This window comes from Protopterus annectens, chromosome 5.part0 (genome assembly GCF_019279795.1).
Source record: "Protopterus annectens isolate FY-2018-M chromosome 5.part0, PAN1.0, whole genome shotgun sequence".
NCBI classification, from domain to species: domain Eukaryota; kingdom Metazoa; phylum Chordata; order Ceratodontiformes; family Protopteridae; genus Protopterus; species Protopterus annectens.
This window is the reverse complement of record NC_056735.1, coordinates 663,416,351-663,434,192: the sequence shown is the minus strand read 5'-3', so window position 1 is coordinate 663,434,192 and position 17,842 is coordinate 663,416,351. Positions and strand designations below refer to the sequence as shown.

The following is a 17,842-nucleotide window of genomic DNA, read 5'->3' as shown; positions in this document are numbered from 1 at the left end:
GGGTCAGGGTCGAGATACCAGGGACCATCGGCACTAACCCCTCAACACCCAGGAACCTTGGACCCAAGGGCTTTGAAACTAAAGGTCAGATTGAAGCAGGAGAGATAGGGAGGAAGGCAGACTGTGTGCTCCTGGCCCTGGAGGGGGATGGAGCAGGCAAGACTCCCAGCTTAATCTGGGCCTGAAGAAACTTCAAAATCATCCTGTCCACCTTGGCTTCAGACAGGGCCCTAGTGGACCTGACTGAAGAAGCCACTAACCTCGGCCGAGAATGATGCGAAAGAGAGGTAGTGGCTGGGGACTGAGCCCAAGAGGTCTCCAGGTCTGGGGAGATGCTTGGAGACTGCAGCTGAGCAGAACTCTAGCTCAGATCTGGCTGGGACTGGGAAGGAGGCTCAGATGAGGAAGAGCACTCTGGAGATCTCATCCTAGGCCGATCCCACTCTTTCAAATGGGCCTTCTCTCCATACCCAGACTTCTTAGCAGGAGTTTGAGTCCCAGAAGCTGGGGCAGAAGAAGAAGAGGCCTCTGCAGGAGGTGGGAAAACACTCTTAAGAATAAGCTTGTTCCTCCTGTCGATCAAAGCAAGGGGACTGGAGCCCATGCAGATCGAACAGGAGGTATCCAAATGGGAAACTCCCAAACAGATTACACACATTGTGTGGGCATCAGAAAGTGTAAGCTTATGCTCACACTCTGCACACTTCCTAATCCCTGGCGTAGGGGTGTCAGCCATGGAAAGGAAGCACCCCCCCCCCCCACACACACACACACTAGGAAGAAAAGAAAGTTTTTTTTTTTTTTTAAACAAAGACCGATGTCTGGATGCAGATAGTAAAAGGTAGGAGAAAGAAGATAGATGAAAGAGAGAAAGAGAAGAGATAACCCCCCCCCCCCTCCAACAGAACACTTACACGCTAAGGAGCTTGGAGCAGTGGAAAATCCTTGCTGTTCAAAGCAAGTGGCAAACGAGATCTGGGGGGAGGAGGAAGAGCAGGGCATTAAGGGTAAGGGAGAAGCTTGGACTTTGGACCTGATGCTGGAGTATACAGCTGAGTCGGATCCTTGCCAGATCTGAGTCACTCAGGTTGAAGATCAAATGAAAACAACAACTTCAGATCTATAGTTTTCAGTTAGAACTAAATTCTTCCATTAAACTGTGTCTTATAAGCAGCAATGATTTTGTTTTTCCCATAATTTCATCATTTATCTTCAGTTTTATATCTATTCCTATCTCCTATTGTTTCCTACTCTGGATGCAGTCACTCACACACACACACACACACACACACACACACACACACATATATATATATATATATATATATATATAGAGAGAGAGAGAGCGAGAAGTACCACTGTATAAAAATAACTTTCACAGTTGACAGGTTCTGAATATGTGTAAAGGCCCTGTCTCCTTTTTCTATATTCAGATATATAATGTTGCACCTTTTGTAATACTGTTTTTCACATCTGTTCTCATATTTTTAAGCAACATTGTATGTCTCCAGGCTTCACTGGACTTGCTTGTCTCACTAATTACATACAGTTAATTATTTTGTTCATCAAATTCTTAACATGTTTAGTCAAACAAGTGATCCACTCTACTATGCTCACTCCTGGCAACTGTAACTTCTCTGCTATTATTATGATTAGTTTTCTAAGTTCATGCCTTAATTATTCTAGCTGAGGGGATATCTACATTAATATATGTGGCCTGCAAGACAGCTCACTCAAAATCTTTCTCACAATTATCTTCTTAAACGATCTTTCATCTTTGAGACTATTTACAGCTATATCTCCCATAACCAAGTTCGTTTTTACCAATATCTGCATACCGTTACTCTTGGATAAAAGTGTAGCATCTTGGATTTTTATCCAATTCTTATTAGTGATAGAAAAGAACAGGCCCAGTGTATTTAACCTCATTATTTGACAAGGAACAAATTGATGTAGCCCTGTAACCCTAAATTAATCTCCGAAAGGACAGCAGCTTACATCCATACATGTAGACTATTATTCTACATAATGCAAGAAAGGTTGTAGTCTGACATGATGATTAAATTTCTGCCTGAGTCCTATTATATATAAAGTCTGTTACTAATGACAGTTGAGTAGCTGGCGATTGGAAATGGTTGATGTACTCAGTTAGTCTTGAACATGTGGAAGGGAAATAAAGCAAAGGGTTTTGGGAGATGCAGCTACTTAGCTGCATTGTTGCATTTTGGGCACTCCAATAGTGACTGCCTTCTTTGACCAGAACATTTCATATGCTTATGTGAAATAGTGTAATAAGACTTGTGAATCATGTACTAGAACTAACAAAGAAAAGAAATGGAGAAAATGTTATGATAAGAAGATTGTATCAGCATATTACAGCAAGAAGGTTGCTAGTCTATATTATACTGCTTTAGAACAACATTATTCCAATTAATCCTTATCTATACAGATGGACCAAAAAGTGCTTAGTAGTATGTCCAAAGCACATTGCTAGATAATCATGAGAAATACAGAATAAACACAGCGTTCAAATTCATCTAAGGAAATACACCTATTAGTTAAGAGGTTGTACTAAGACTTTTGATTCATGAAGACCAAGAGAACATAGGTCCCATTGCTATATCACATAACTGTATACACAAGAAACAATTTGGGCTAAATTGTTAGCACTGATATTGCAGTATAACTTGAAAACAGTGCTCCAATCTTGAAAATGCGTACTTCAGGTGAGGCAGTAAGTTGGTCTTTTGTCTTTGTAGTCTAGATACAGAGCTCATTGATTGTACATATATCATAAAACTTGTTTGATTAAGACATGAAGATGGTGTTTTTATTGCAGTCAACCCCAATAAATTAAACCAAGAACTTGCTGTGATTACCAACTAAATAATACGCACACAAATAAATAAATGAAGCTGGTTAGGGTTAACCTGCTCCTTATTATATATTTAAGTGTCAAAGCACTAAGAAAACAATGTAGTTCTACTCCTTTTCTGATGCAACATGAAAAAAATGGTTACAAAATGGCTCTATAACTACACAGACGTACATGATTTAATGTGTAATTTATTAACAAAGCATAAAACTTTCAGTTAATGGGGGCATATTGTATCTGTTTTCCAAAAGTGGGACATTATGTTTTTGCAAGACAGATGACAAAATTATGAAAAAAAGCATTTAGATGTAACAAACCTATAAATGTTAATAGGACTCCTATGTAGTAAACTAATTAACACAAAGCATCAGGAAACAGTAGATCATTTTCTTTCCAGTCCAGACTTGCAGTCATGTATTCTTATTTATCATTTAAGCTTTTTGATTTCTAGACATGAATAATTTGTGAGACCACACCCACATCCACACACACAAACACACACACTCACACACACACATACAGACACATACATATAATGAGTTCTGATGTTACTTGCCTTGATAGTCCATGTGCAGTCAACATTTGGAGGATAATGACTTGGATAGTATGGAGAAGTAATTGTGCCATTCCATGAAGATAAGCTTCCTCCACAGTCTACAGAAAACAACAAAATAGCCATAAACAAAATATTATATATTTCATATGACTACCTTTATGCAAATTGGCAAAATATATTGATATATATTAGTTTAGCAAAAGCATTTTTGATAGAATATTCCTCTGAATGCTGAAATGTGTCTACCTATCTACTTACGTGTATTTATGCATTTCCACATTTCTTGCCTTCTCATCTGATCCTTCACCTTATATTCTTTCTTTTGTTTTTTGGCACATTCAGTTGCTGCCTGATTTTTATTTACTTCTGGTTTGATTTCTATTCCTCCTTGATGCTGATATACATCTGCTAAACTAAGAAGGGAAGTCATATTAACATCTATATTAAATAATCAAACTTTTAAAAGTTCGAACATCATATGGTCGGCACCATATGATCAAAGTTTTAAAAGTTCGAAAATGTAATAAAAAAATAAACCAAAGAAAAACCTAGCTGAACGGTTTAAACAGGGGGGCAAGCCTCCCTGAACCCCCCCCCCCCGCTCTTTAAATATACCAACTCTAAGATCTGCACTGTACGGAGATCTCCGTTGAAACGTTCAAACTTTTAAAAGTTTCATCATATGGTGTTGACAATATGATGTTCGAACTTTCAGGAGTTCGACAACATGATAGAGACCCTCATATTAGAGTTATTCTCCTCATGTTTCAAAACTTTCACTATGTTTTGGTCTTGTGAGGTCAGCAGATATGTGTGCAGTCCCACAGTTGCAGATTTATACATGTAATCAGTTTCGAAGAGGCCCGTACCTCCTTCAGAATGGGGAATATATAATCTTGGTATACACTGATTTTTACAAATCATCTGATGAGCATGAAGCACCCTTCTTGTTTTCCTGTCCAATCTATCCTACACCTCTTGGAGCCAGTCAATAACTCCAAAACTGTAAGTTAGGACAGGAAGAGCAAATTGGTTTATAGCTTGGACTTTGTTCATAGACATTAACCCTGTTTTCAGTATTAATTTTAGTCTTCTAAAATATTTCTAAGTTTTATATGCATTTGTTCATGTTTTACTGTTGATCCTTCATCAATTCCCAAATATTTATACACTCCCTCTTGTTCAAATTCTTTTGTATCACATTCCTGTCCTAAACTGATGTTTTCTTGGTGCTGTAGCTTTCCTGCTTTAAAGGCTGTTTTTTCACATTTATAAAGACCAAATGACTTCTTATATCATCTGAAAAGGACATGACAACTTGCAGCTGTGCTTCCAGTTCCTCATCTGATGAACTGTACAGTTTAAAATCATCCAGAAAAAGAAGATAAGAAGTCTTTACACTTTGTTGTTTTATGGGAGCTAAATTGTAGCCATGACCTAATCTGTTAAGCAGATAGCTTAATGGGTTAAAGGCAAGGCAAAAGAGCAGTGGTGACAGAGAGACACCCTGGAATATCCCCCTTTGAAGTTTATCCCTAGAATATTAATTTGTCCTTTATCATGGCTTAATTGCAAAGGGGTTTGCCACTGTTTCATAGTCGCTGTAATGTAATCGATCATTGTAGGATGTATCTTATTTTTAAACACTCTTTTATCCATGAATGTGGGATACTGTCAAATGCTTTTTTGTAGTCTATCCATGCCATACTTAGATTCTTTCCCTTTTTACAGTTCTCCATTATGACTGTATTTATGATCCTTTGGTCCATATTCATTTCTTTTATTACCCTTTCATTCTATTGCCATGACTGGGTTTTCTTCTAAATGACTATAAAATATGGCATCGATTCTAGTGTATAGGCAAGTTACTGTTCTATAGTTTTTAGGATAGCTTGCAGGTTCACTGTTAAGTAGGAGTATTGTTTTTCCTGTTGTTAACCAGGCTGGTGTCTATTTGGGGTGCGCATATAAATAATTCTTACTCATGGCTAAATCATCATGTAAAGATGTTAGTACTTTTAGCCAGAAGTTAGGTACTTCATCTGGGCCTGGGGTTTTCCATGTAGGAGCTTTTCTTAACTTTGCTTCAGTCTGTTTGTTACTTCATCCCATTTCATATCCTGTACATTTAAACTTTTTATTCTTTCTTTTTCTATCCATTTAGCATCTTTGTTATGTTCCACATGATCTTCATAGATATTTCTACAAAATGTATCTATTTCTTCTTTTTTAGTGGTGTTTTAATTCCTTTTGTCTTGTTTCCCAATTCTCTATAAATCTTATTTTGTACTTTTCCTTCATATTTATCTACATATCTTCTAAGTTTTTGTGCCTGTGCTGATAGTTTAGTTTATTTGCAATAGTGCACGACATATTCTGATCTGTACTGATACTGTGCATTGCTTTTGCTTTTATCATGTTTGTCTTTCTGAGTATTTTTATTGTTCTGTTCCCTCTTCTGTACTCTAACAGTGACACTTCTTGTCTTAATTGCTTTATATTTTTCTCTATTTGAAACTTCCATGATGGCATTAATTTTCTCACTTTCCTTTCCCTTACTACTCTGTGTTTTTGTGGTAAGAATTTATTTGCTATTAATTTAGCTGCACAGTAGTATAACTTATTTATTTCTGATCTATCACATGAATCTGTATGAACAGTCCTAATTACTGTGTTCATTTGTTGTATCACACTTCTAGCTTTTGGGGTTTTATTGACTTTCAGTGGTCTATTTCTTTCATTGAAATTAATATGTTTGTCCATATCTATTAAATCAAGCAACTCTTCTCTTAGATAATTTTCTTCTAAATTGAGGACACATTCTTTGTTCTCCATTTCCTGTGGGCATTCTATAGAAAATTCCAGAGCATCTTCCTGTGCCACATTCTCTTCAGTTTCATCCTGTATCATCCATTAATCTTTCATATTGGAACTCACTGGTCTATTGCTCCACAACATTGGCTGCATCAGAGTTCCCAGTTTCCTGTTCCTTCCCTTGCTGTGCAGCTCCAGTGAACATTTGTACTGGTTTCCTATGCAAGGCTCCAGAGTATCTTCATATGGCAACTGATTAGATGTTTCCTACTGCACTGGTTTCCCTTTAATTTGTGGATCCGTTGCTCTATCCTACTGTGATGTTATCAGAGTTAGATGCTAAATTCTTCACTTTGCAAGTAATCCATAACCTCAGTTTCTTTTACTTTAACTTCTCCATTACTAATCCTTCTAATTCTACCAATACTTCTACTTTTCCTCTTTGTTTTCTTATTTTTTGTATTGTTAAATTTTCCATGTCTGGATGCCTATGTCTGTACTTCTCTTCAAATAACTTTGGTGCTGCTCTTTTTGTATTGATTAGGTTTGCTTTCTCCTTTGTATAAATATTGCACCATGTTAACTCTCTTTTTTTCCCCCATGTCCTTATTTCTTCTTCAGATGTCTCCTGCTCCTCCTGTTTCTCCTTGCTTTGGGGGACTCATTGTTCCATCATGCTGTGATATAACCTGTGTTAGACTTTCCTCACTAAATCCTTCACTTCTCAGGTATTCCATAACTTCAACTTCTATTTTTTTAACTTCTACTTTACTAATCTTCTGTTCTGTATTCCCTCGTTGTGATCTTATTTTTGTATTGTGAAATGTTCCATATCTGGATACCTTTGCCTGCAGTTCTCTTTGAATACCTTTGTGGATGCCTCTTTTTGTATTTATTAATTTGGCATTCTCATTTGCATATATATTGCACCATATCAATTCTCTGTTTCTTTCCCATGTCCATATTTCTTTTTTATACCTTTCAGTAGTATCTAGATTTTGTTCTTTATATTTCCGCATTTCCTCAGTTGCTTCTTTTTCCAAATGGTCCAAGGTTTCTTGGTCTATATAATAGTTTTCATAAATCTGTTGTATTAATGAACACACATTTTTATTTGAAACGTCTGGCAGTTTTTTTCTTGTGGAAATATTTTTCTTTCCTCTAATTTTTCTCTTAATCTTTTTGTATATCTTCTGTATGAAATTTTGGGCTTCTTGCATAATAGCAACAATACATAATTTCTTTTTTATCCTCAATAGTCAACTCTGTCATCTTTATGGCTCTTTTTTGGCCTATCAGTTTTTGTGATTTTTTTTGTGGACTACTACTTCCTTCTACAATGGGGGAGGGGGGCATCCTTCCCCTGGGCCTTGGTTGCCTAGATTAATTGTAGGAATGTTTCTGTGTCTTGAGGATTCTACACTGTCATTTTTCCAGTCCTGGCACCAGTGCGCCTACCAGGATTGGCCACTTTTTTATCCTGGGTCTTGCGTACCTAGCTATTTTTTTATTTTTTAACCTGCTTCTGTCCATGATGTATGCTATATAAAATATAGTCTATATATCAGTGTTGTCTTGTGAAATTTTGTGAAAAACAGGGTCCAGCTCATGAAACTACTCATCAAGTAATCTCTCAGTATGAGGAATGGCACAGTATCATAAACTAAAGATAAGTGTCTGTTTTCTTTGCAATTTCTGGAAATATCAAAATTCTTTGTATCAACACGACTTTGGCAAGAGATAAATAAATATGGCCTTCTTAGCTCAAACCAACATTTTCAAGGGAAGATTTCCACAATGCCATTACCTCACTTGATGTACCTACTCTCTTTAATAAAATATGTACATGGTAGGATTATGCAAATCCTCATCCTTGATCCAGAAAAAGCCTTTGATTACATTTCACACTTACTTCCAGTAAATGTGAATATGAAAGATGCCATATCTTAGCAAGCAATAGGTCATCCTCTATGTCCTTAGAAAGATGCCATATGATAGGAAGCTATATGTCACCCTCTATGTCTGTAGAGTCCCATAGCTTATACCTAGGACCTACTGGAGGCACTCACCATTAAACCAAATATCCTATTCACGGGAGACTTTAACTACCCTTCTATAGACTGGGAAACATACATTGTGTCACACTCACAGGCAAAATGATTTTTGGACTTTATTAACACAAATACCATTGACCAGATAGTGCACACACCTATCAGATGTTCAAACATACTGGACCTGGTACTCACCAATATGGAAGAGTGCCGAACCTCCCCAAAGTATCATGTCCTCACTGGTGAGGTCAGTCTGCAAAGCTGACTCCTTTGAAATAAAAATAAACTCAGTAACCTCAGCAAACCCTGTAACAGTTAGGAATTATTCCAAAGCAAATTACATCCTATTAAACAATAGTTTGTCAAAATCCATTGTCCTCCCAACCATGAGTTCACAGCAACTTATGCAGAATTCTTCACAGAGACCTTGTACAGCCATGCAAATGGTTGTATAAAGGCTGCTGTACCTACTAGAAGTAAGTGAAAAAAATGCTAAAAACAAACCGCACTGGTGGGATCCTAACCTTAACAGGGTAACAAAAAGAAGAATGTCATGGCTAAAATCAGGAAGAGCAACTCCCACAATTATAGGTGCTCTCTAATTAAAATAACAGGAAACTAAGAGGACTAATTAAGTCCAACAGGGCCAATTATGATATCAAGATAGCCTCGCAGGCAACCAGAATACCTTTTACAGCTTTGTTCAAAAGCTCAAAGCGGCACACATCAGTGTGCAGAACTTGTGGTCAACGGTGCCACCTTCACTGAGCAGAGTGACATGTCAAATTTTTTGGTTGACAAATTCAGCTCAAACTTCACCCCCACTCCCCCTACCTCCCTTCATGAAATACCTACTAGCATACTCCCAACTATTAACAGGAAGCAGGTCCTGGTGGACTCACTAAGGTCAAAGACACAGTCTCACTGTGCCCTGACAGTATCCTGGGATTACTTGAAACATGATCTAGCAGGACCACTTGAGTCACTTTTCAGTGAATGGAGAACTGCAATGGTTATCCCACTTCACAAGGGTGGACTATCAACTGACCTCAGAAAGTATTAGTCTGACTAATCTAATATGCAAAGCCATGAAACAAATTATCATGGAAGTGATCAACAAAGACAAAGTCAACCTTCAGAAACTGGACCCAACCCAGTTATCCTTTGTCATGCCTAATAACCTGGTGAACTTCTTTGAGAAGGTTAAAAAGGCAATGGATGAGGGGAGAATTATGCATACTGCCTACCTGGACCTGGCTAAGGCATTTGATACAATACCCCACTCAGGTATAGTTGACAAACTCACCAAACTATGATTAAATCCCTACATATATTGCTGGCTGACAGACAGGACACAGGAAGTCAGGATTGGTGATGCCACTTCCAGAAAGAGACCAGTCACTGGCAGGGTACCTCAGGACTCTGTACTGGGACCAGTCCTACTTGCCATCTACTTCTCGGCGGTAAGGGCTAATGTCAAGGGCCTTTGGCTGACCAAGTTCATAAAAGGGTTCTCATCCAGGAAAAAATAGGTCATTGTTCCCCTCTACTTGTCACTCAGACCCATTATAGAGTACAACGCCCCTTTTGGAATGTACCTCACAAGACATCTGCAGCAGCTGGAAAGGCCACAGAAGTACCTCACAAAGAGGATTACTGGCTTCAAATAAATGCCGTACACTGACTGCCTCAAAATACTCCAGCTTTACTCCGTAGCATATCGCCTACTCTGAGGTGATCTCTGCCTAACATATAAAGCTATGTCAAACCCAGAGCTGTTGGACATGCTACACCTAAAGAAATCCCAATCCGTCCGAGCTACAAGCTCTAGGGACCTAAACCTTGTCACCACAATAAACAGGACATGCTGGAGGGATAGATTCCTGTCCCAGAGACTTCCTATATTCTGGAACAAGCAACCCATCTATGTCAAGCAAAGTTTTTCATTAGCACTCTTCAAGAAAGATCTTGATGAATGGATGGGAAATAGGAAATACACCCCAGGCATCACTTCTGTGTCTCTGCTGGACAGTGGCACAGGAAAATAACTTTCTTGGGTGGCGTAAGCTATGGAACCTTGTTGGCTAGGCTTACCTTGGGCCGATAGCCTAGTACCTACTTATGAACCTATGAACCTATGACTGCAAATAAGGAGCTATCATAGATTCCAACCATGACACAAACTTCTTGCAAGAGGGTCTAACACAGAAAAATGACAGACAAATGACTGATGCAAAAGTCACAGACTAAAACCCAATGCCAAGAAATGCGTTATAGTGCCTTTTGGGAAAACTACCACCCAGGCTAATTACCTCATTAGTAAGACACCACTATGAAATGACCTGGTAGTCAGGGAATCCTCTCAACTGTCCCTGATTTTCAGGGACGTCCCTGATTCTGACTCAAATTTTAGCTCTGTCCCTCTTAATCCCTCCTAAAACTGGTGACTTTTGGAGGAAAGTTGGTGAATTTAACTTAATGAATAATGGCAATAATTAAGAGTTGTAGATTTCTTTTACCTCACAAAATGTACATTAATTCATATGCTGTGATTCTGTGAATGCTTCAAGTTAATAGCACAAATATTTTAAACGTGTCCCTGATTGTCCCTGATTTTTTCTGGCTTTGTCCCTGATTCTGTTGGAATTTATCCCTGATTGGTTGAGAGGTAAACAGGGATCCAGGAACTTGTGTAGACAATAATCTGGCCTTTGACCAACATGTGTCCAAGATAGTAAGAAAATCATTCTATGCTGCCTAACTTATAAATAAGGGCATGGCATGCAGGCCCAAGGAAGTAAAAGTGCCACTTTATTTGGCCATTATTAGACACATCATTGAGTATAATGTCCCCTTCAGGATTCACCTGACCAGACATATGCAACAGTTGGAATGGCCACAAACGTTCCTTACCAGGAGAATCCAGGGTATAAACACATTGATCTTTCCAGATTGTCTTAATGCCCTATGTCTATACTCTGTCTCTTACAGGTTACTGAAAGCTGATCTATGCCTAGGATACAAGACATCCTTGGATCTAACTTTTGTGGACCTTTTGCACATCTGCAAAATGAACAGCACCAGAACAGCTAGATCCAAGGATATCAATTTTGCTTGTGGCATAAATGAGACATACTGGTAAGACAGATATATGTATCAGAGGATCCACATGCTGTGGAAAAGGCTTCTCATCCATATGAAGCAGAGTTCATCCCTAACCCTATTTAAGCTTGACCAATGGATAGGAAACTGGAAATACACCCCAGGTCTGGCCCCCATGTCTCTGATAGACAGAGGCAGACAATAATGCCCAAACTAACATACCCCTCAAAACCTCTAGAAACTTTCTAACATACCCAATCCTTATAAATGCCCTTGATACATATGGACATAATTAAATTGGATTGCATGGCTAGGCTTATAAAGGCCCTGGTGGTTATTAGCCTAGTATATACCTATGAATATAAATCTGCTGTACATTTTTCCAATTCATATTAGGCTATTAGTGGTTAAAATGTTTTTTAAAACTGATGCAGCTGAGTTAAGAACTAAATGGTTATCCCAATCCACACAGATGGTCCATAGTGCTTAGAATTAGGCCCATTTACCTTCATCCTCTTTCACAGCCCAGTTACTTCTGGTCTTCCTGACTGGCAGGCTGCATTCTATATAAATTATTTAGTTCTGCTTTTAGCACAAAGAGCATCAAGAAAATAGGTTCATAGGTTGGTACTAGGCTATCGGCCCTAGGGCCTATACAAGCCTAGCCATAACAGTTCCCTGGTTATTTCTTCCCACAGTATTTACTTCCCTGGACCCTTGTTTAGCAGGGTGACTGACATGATCCCTGGGGTGAATTTCCTATCTCCCATCCAATCATCAAGGTTCCTTTTGAAGAGGGCCAAAGAGGCGCTCTGCTTGACATGTATGGGCAGTCTATTCCAGAGTCTGGGGAGTCTCTGGGTCAGGAACCTATCCCTCCAGCATGTTTTGTTCATTGTGATGACAAGGTTTAGATCCTTGGAGCGTGTGTCTCTGAGGGATTGGGATTTCTTTAAGTGTAGCATGTCCAACAGCTCTGGGTTTGACATGACCTTGTATTTTAAGCAGAGATCACCTCTGAGTAGACAATATGCAACAGAGTAAAGGTGGAGTTTTTTTAGACGGTCAGCATAGAGCATTTGCTTTAGGCCTGTGATTCTTTCAGTGAGGTATTTCTACGGCCTTTCCAGTTGTTGCAGATGTCTTGAGAGGTACATACCAAATGAGGCATAGTATTCTATAATGGGTTTAATGAAGGATGAGTACAGTGGGACAATGACCTCCTTTTGTTTGGATGAAAAGCCCTTAGTGATGAGGTGTGCCACATAGAAGGAATTCCTGACTGTTGTGGTGATGTGGTTATCAAAGGTGAGACCACTATCCACCTGTGTCCCTAAGTCTCTTATCACACTTTCAGTGTTTAGTGTACTGCCACCTATGTGGTAATTCATGGGTACATGTTTTTTCCCAAAGGGGATCATTATATATTTCTTGGCACTGAGCTTGAGCCCATGGCTCTGGCAGTAAGCATCTGTTTCTGTAAGGCCCTTTTGTAGAATATCCACATCATTTGGTGATTCAGTAATGGCTCCCAGTTTGCAGTCATCTGCAAACTTTGTTAGCCAGAGTCCCTTAGTGTTGGCCTGTTCTTTAGAGAAGAAGATGCCAAACAAGAGTGGTCCCAAGACTGAACCCTGAGGTACTCCACTTGTCACTTGTCTGGAGCTGGATTTGGAGTCAGCTACTTTTACAGTGTGGGTTCTGTCAGTAAGCCAGTTGGCAACCCATCGAGTGACGCAGGGATTAATACCCAGCTTAGTAAGTTTATGTATGATTCCGGAGTGGGGGATGTTGTTGAAGGCCTTGGTGAGGTCCAGATAGGCTGTCTGGACCACCTTACCCTTGTCCATGGCTCTGCAGACTGATTTGAAGAAGTCAATCAGGTTCAGGAGACAAGATCGTCCCTACACGAACCCAAACTGCGTGGGGTCCAGTGTTTGAAGGTTGCCAAAGTCTTTGTTTATAAGTTCCATAATAATACATTCCATGGCCTTGCAAATCAGGCTCGTCAGACTGATGGGGCAGTAGTTCCAGGGATCCAAGGTGGATCCCCCCTTGTGGAGTGGGATAAGTGTAGCTGTATGCCACTCAGTGGCACGAAGCCTGAGGTGAGGCTATGATTAATCATGACACTTAGGTGAGGTACCAGTTAATTTTGTAGTTCATGTAGTACACAGCCTGGGATGTAATCTGGTCCCATGGAAGCTGTATTCTTAGCTTTGGAGAGTGTGTTTTTTACCTGTGTGGCCATTATTATCAGAAGTTGGCAATCTTTTGGTATTGAGATGGGCCCTTTAGGGGGTGAGAGGGGGGTTGAAGTTTGCACTGAATTGATCTGCCAGGATATTGGCAATATCCTTGGGATCATTATATTTAATGCCATTATGTTGTAGCTCAGAGCAGATCTGAGCATTGCCATTTAGATTCTTGACATAGCTATAGAATGCCTTGTGGTTGTCTTTGGAATCTTTGGCAATTTTATTTTCATAACTAGCTTTGGAGGATTTTATGAGGGATCTCAACTTCTTACTGAGGCTGGTAAGGGAGTTTTTTGCATCCTGGGATTTTCCTCTTTTCTGCAACAGTTTCTTCCATTTGTTGTAAAGTTTGTTTAGGGCAAGGGACCCCAGATTGGCTTCCTTTTTTTGGATGAGAGCGTCTTGGTTCTGTTGGGGACGGCATGATTCATGCATGAGTGGATGTGCTCATACAGTGCCTTAGTGTAGGATTCAGCAGTCGAACTTTCAGTACTTGTCTGCATGGGTGCTATGAAGTTTGTCACTTCTGACTTGAGTAGCATGAAGTTGGCTTTGGAGAAGTTTTTTACGGTGATTTCCTTACTGGAGGATGGGGGTGGGATGTGAATGTCAAGGGTGATTAGCTTATGGTCAGACCTGACCAACGAGGGGGTGACCATAGGTGTGGAGCATCGATTTCCCATGTTGGTAATGATCAGGTCTAGGACATTGGAGCACCTGGTGGGACTAAGGATTAGTTGATCTAGGGCGTTGGAATTTATGAATTCCAAGAACCGTTGGGCAAAGGTGTTGGTACATGAGTAGTTTTCCCAGTTAATGGCGGGGTAGTTGAAATTACACAGTATTAGGGTGTTTGGTTGTATCTTAATATTTCCAGTATGTTTAGAAAGGTGTAGTGAGTATCTTGGGGCATGGTGGGGGATTTATAGCAAGCTACGGTTTGGACTGCAGTCTTACCTAGTGTTAGTTGCATTTGGAGAATTTCAGATACATTGTGTTGGGCAACTAGCCTGGTGTTGTGAATATCCTTGGTGAATATGGACACTCCTCCACCTTTAGTGTTTTGGTCTTGGTTTGGTGGCCGAAAAGTGTGGTAAGAGTTGTAGCCTGGTATTGCAGGAGTGCTCTCTGTAGCCTTGAACCAGGTCTCAGTTACTTCACAGATATTGATGTTATCCATTTTTAGGAGTGCCTCGAGAGAGATTTTGAGGTTTAGACTTCTAGCATTGAGTAGCATTACCTTCAGATTTTGCATGCTTGTACCTGTTATGGTGGTGATTTTGTCCTTTGAACTTTGCCTAAAAAAGGCACTATGGGGTGGCAAGAGCCTTAGCCAGTAACCTGAATCCCAGGGGCGACTGGTGCAGACCATCTCTGGCAAAGCATCGTGGTCTGTCGATCATGCCGTCTTAGGCAGACAGATACTGGATCCCCTTTGAATGGCACCAGAAGCTTAGCGAATTGTTGAATTCAGTCATTTTGTCCTTATACTGTGGTATCATTCTGGGCGAAGGCAGGATGCTACTCAGGGCTAGGGTCATACCTGCCTGGGCCACATGTGTCTCTTTTCAAATAGTAATCTTCAATAAGTAATCATGTTAGAGACTGAGGACCAGCAGCCTTGCCTTGTATGCCATGAGGATCCAAAGGCTGTGGGTTCATTTCTCATATAGATGCTGGGGTTCACATTTCTAATACTGCCACTGGAGTGCAGTATAAAGGGGTGCTGCACTTCTTAAGCACCAGACTTCACATGAAGTGTTAAACTGACATCCCATCTGTCTGAGTTGATGGCCACTCAGAATGATATGAAAGATCCCATGGCACTTACTAAAAAGTACAGATTCCTTTAGTGAATGTTTTTCATACAAATAATATTCATTTATTATTTCCTATATATAACTCTCTTTTTAATGGTTATTATGTAATAATGGGTTGGGAGGGTGGCCTAATGGTTAAGGTGTTTGCCTTACAAACACAAGGTGCAGGGTTCAAGTCTCACAAGGGATAATTGGCTAGGCTTAAAATGGCTCATAAGGGCAGTTAGCTTAGTACTAATCTATGAACCTATAAATTATATCTCCTTGAATGTTTAAAACATTTTACATTTACATTTCTTTGGCAATGTCCTAGCTCCATACATATGACATTATGTCTCTCAACTTTATATCATTGTTTAATTACTTGTTGTATATAGCTTCATACATGCCTTTCTAGATAATGGATGTAATATTAAAAAACTCTTTCTGTTGCTTACTTCATCTTCCTATTGAGTTCTTCCTACTTTATATTTACTCTTTAAATTTAATTTCCCTGGTAGTCTTAATTTCTTTTTCGCATTTTTCTAAAAATGAGTATATCTTCTATATGGTAGAATCTCAGAATCATTGTATATACACACCCACACACACACACACATATATATATATATATATATATATATATATATATATATATATATATATATATATGGTTTACAATTAGATTTGCGAACTGCAGTCGATGGAGAGTGACAATGTCGACTTGCAGTTTTCCAAGAGGCAGTTTTACAAACCCAAATACATCAACTACAAGACATCACATGGGTAGTGTAGTTAGAGTATTTGAGTTCAGAGTTTTGAGTGGAGATCACATTTCAGTGAGGAATAAGGAATTAACCCATTTCCTCACTGTAGTGTGATCTTGGAGTTGGTATATATAATCTGCGGGATGTGTGTGTGCAAAATAATAAACGTGCTGTACCGTTAACTCTAGAGTGTCACAGTACATTACAGTGCATAGCTTGGATGACTGATGTCACCTCCTGCTACGTTGAATACATTGAACTATAGGAGTTGATGTATTCAGTTTCAAGTTTCCTGCTTGTTCGCTGTTGCAATTTTCAAGATATTGGTTTGACATTAAGGCCGATCAACTGATGTAGTTTAAAGGTTTCAATAGTAAGCCTACATATAATATATATATATATATATATATATATATATATATATTTGTGTGTGTGTGTGTGTGTGTGTGTGTATCATATGCCAAATCACTGAAGACAAACACCCAGCACCAAAAATATCTGAAAGCTCAAAATGCTGAATCTCAAAACACTGGACCATAAGAAAACCCTACAAATAAAAAAAATGAAGAAATATATTTTTTACAGGGAGCAAGCTCCCCCCCCCCACTGCACCTCACCCCTCAAACTCAAATATACTAACTCCATGATGGGGGAAACACTCATGAAAACAGGTATCACTGTCAGCACACAACAAAAGTCACACCATGTGCATAAATCACTGCAACCTACGCATCTGTACTGCCTATCTCCTTGGACAGTTGGTATGAATAGCTTGAGACATTTCTCATTGGACTATATGAAGAGAGACATGATTGAGCTCTATGAATATATGCCCCAAGCTGGTATGTCTCTAGCCTTGAGCAGCATTCTACCCTCATGTAGGATGATACCACAGTATAAACAAAAAATGATTAAATTCAATAATTGGTTTAGTTTCTGGTGTCATTGTAAGGGGATCCAATTCCTGTCAGCCTGGGATGACATGGCTGATAGACCACACTGCGTTGCCAGAGATGGTCTTCACCTGTCACCTATAGGCTTTCAGTTACTGGCAAAGGCACTTGCCTCCTTCAGAGTGCCTTTTTTAGGCAAGTCTCAAGAACAAAATAAATTAAAGGTTATGCTTCTAATTGCTAGGAGTTAAAATCAGAAACTACACTCTGTGGAAAGAGTCCTCTCTCTGGAGGATTTTGACATCTTTGCAGTCACAGAAACTTGGCTCAGTGCCACAGAGAGTACCCAGCCTTGCAAGGCTACAATGCCTTCCACACTTTCAGGCTGCAAAATGAAAGTGTGAGAACCAAAGGAGGAGGAGTACCTATCTTCATGAAAGATAAATATACCTCTAGACTGGTTAGACAGGAAAACTCCATGGAGTTACTCTAAGTTCACCTAACTGTGGGTAAGACCCCCTTCAATTCATCTTTAGCTATAGGATCCCCCCTCAATGAACCAAGATACCCACACTGCTTATTTGAACCTACTTGAGCCAATCAAATTACAGCCAAACACTCTAGTCATGGGCGATTACAACTATCACTGTATTGACTGGGAAACTTGTACAAGTACCAACATGCTCGCACAAAGGTTCCTGCACTTTGTCAACACTAATGCCCAGGA

General features: G+C 39.4%; 1 protein-coding gene across 1 annotated transcript in view; it reads right to left on the bottom strand.

The window, feature by feature from the left end:
* Window positions 1-17,842, bottom strand: part of LOC122802743 (suppressor of tumorigenicity 14 protein homolog) — a 910,319-nt gene that overhangs the window by 542,371 nt on the left and 350,106 nt on the right. Inside the window, exon 9 of the mRNA XM_044072511.1 lies at window positions 3,432-3,529. Coding sequence (XP_043928446.1) covers window positions 3,432-3,529 — 98 coding nt within the window. The remainder of the gene's footprint in view (window positions 1-3,431; window positions 3,530-17,842) is intronic.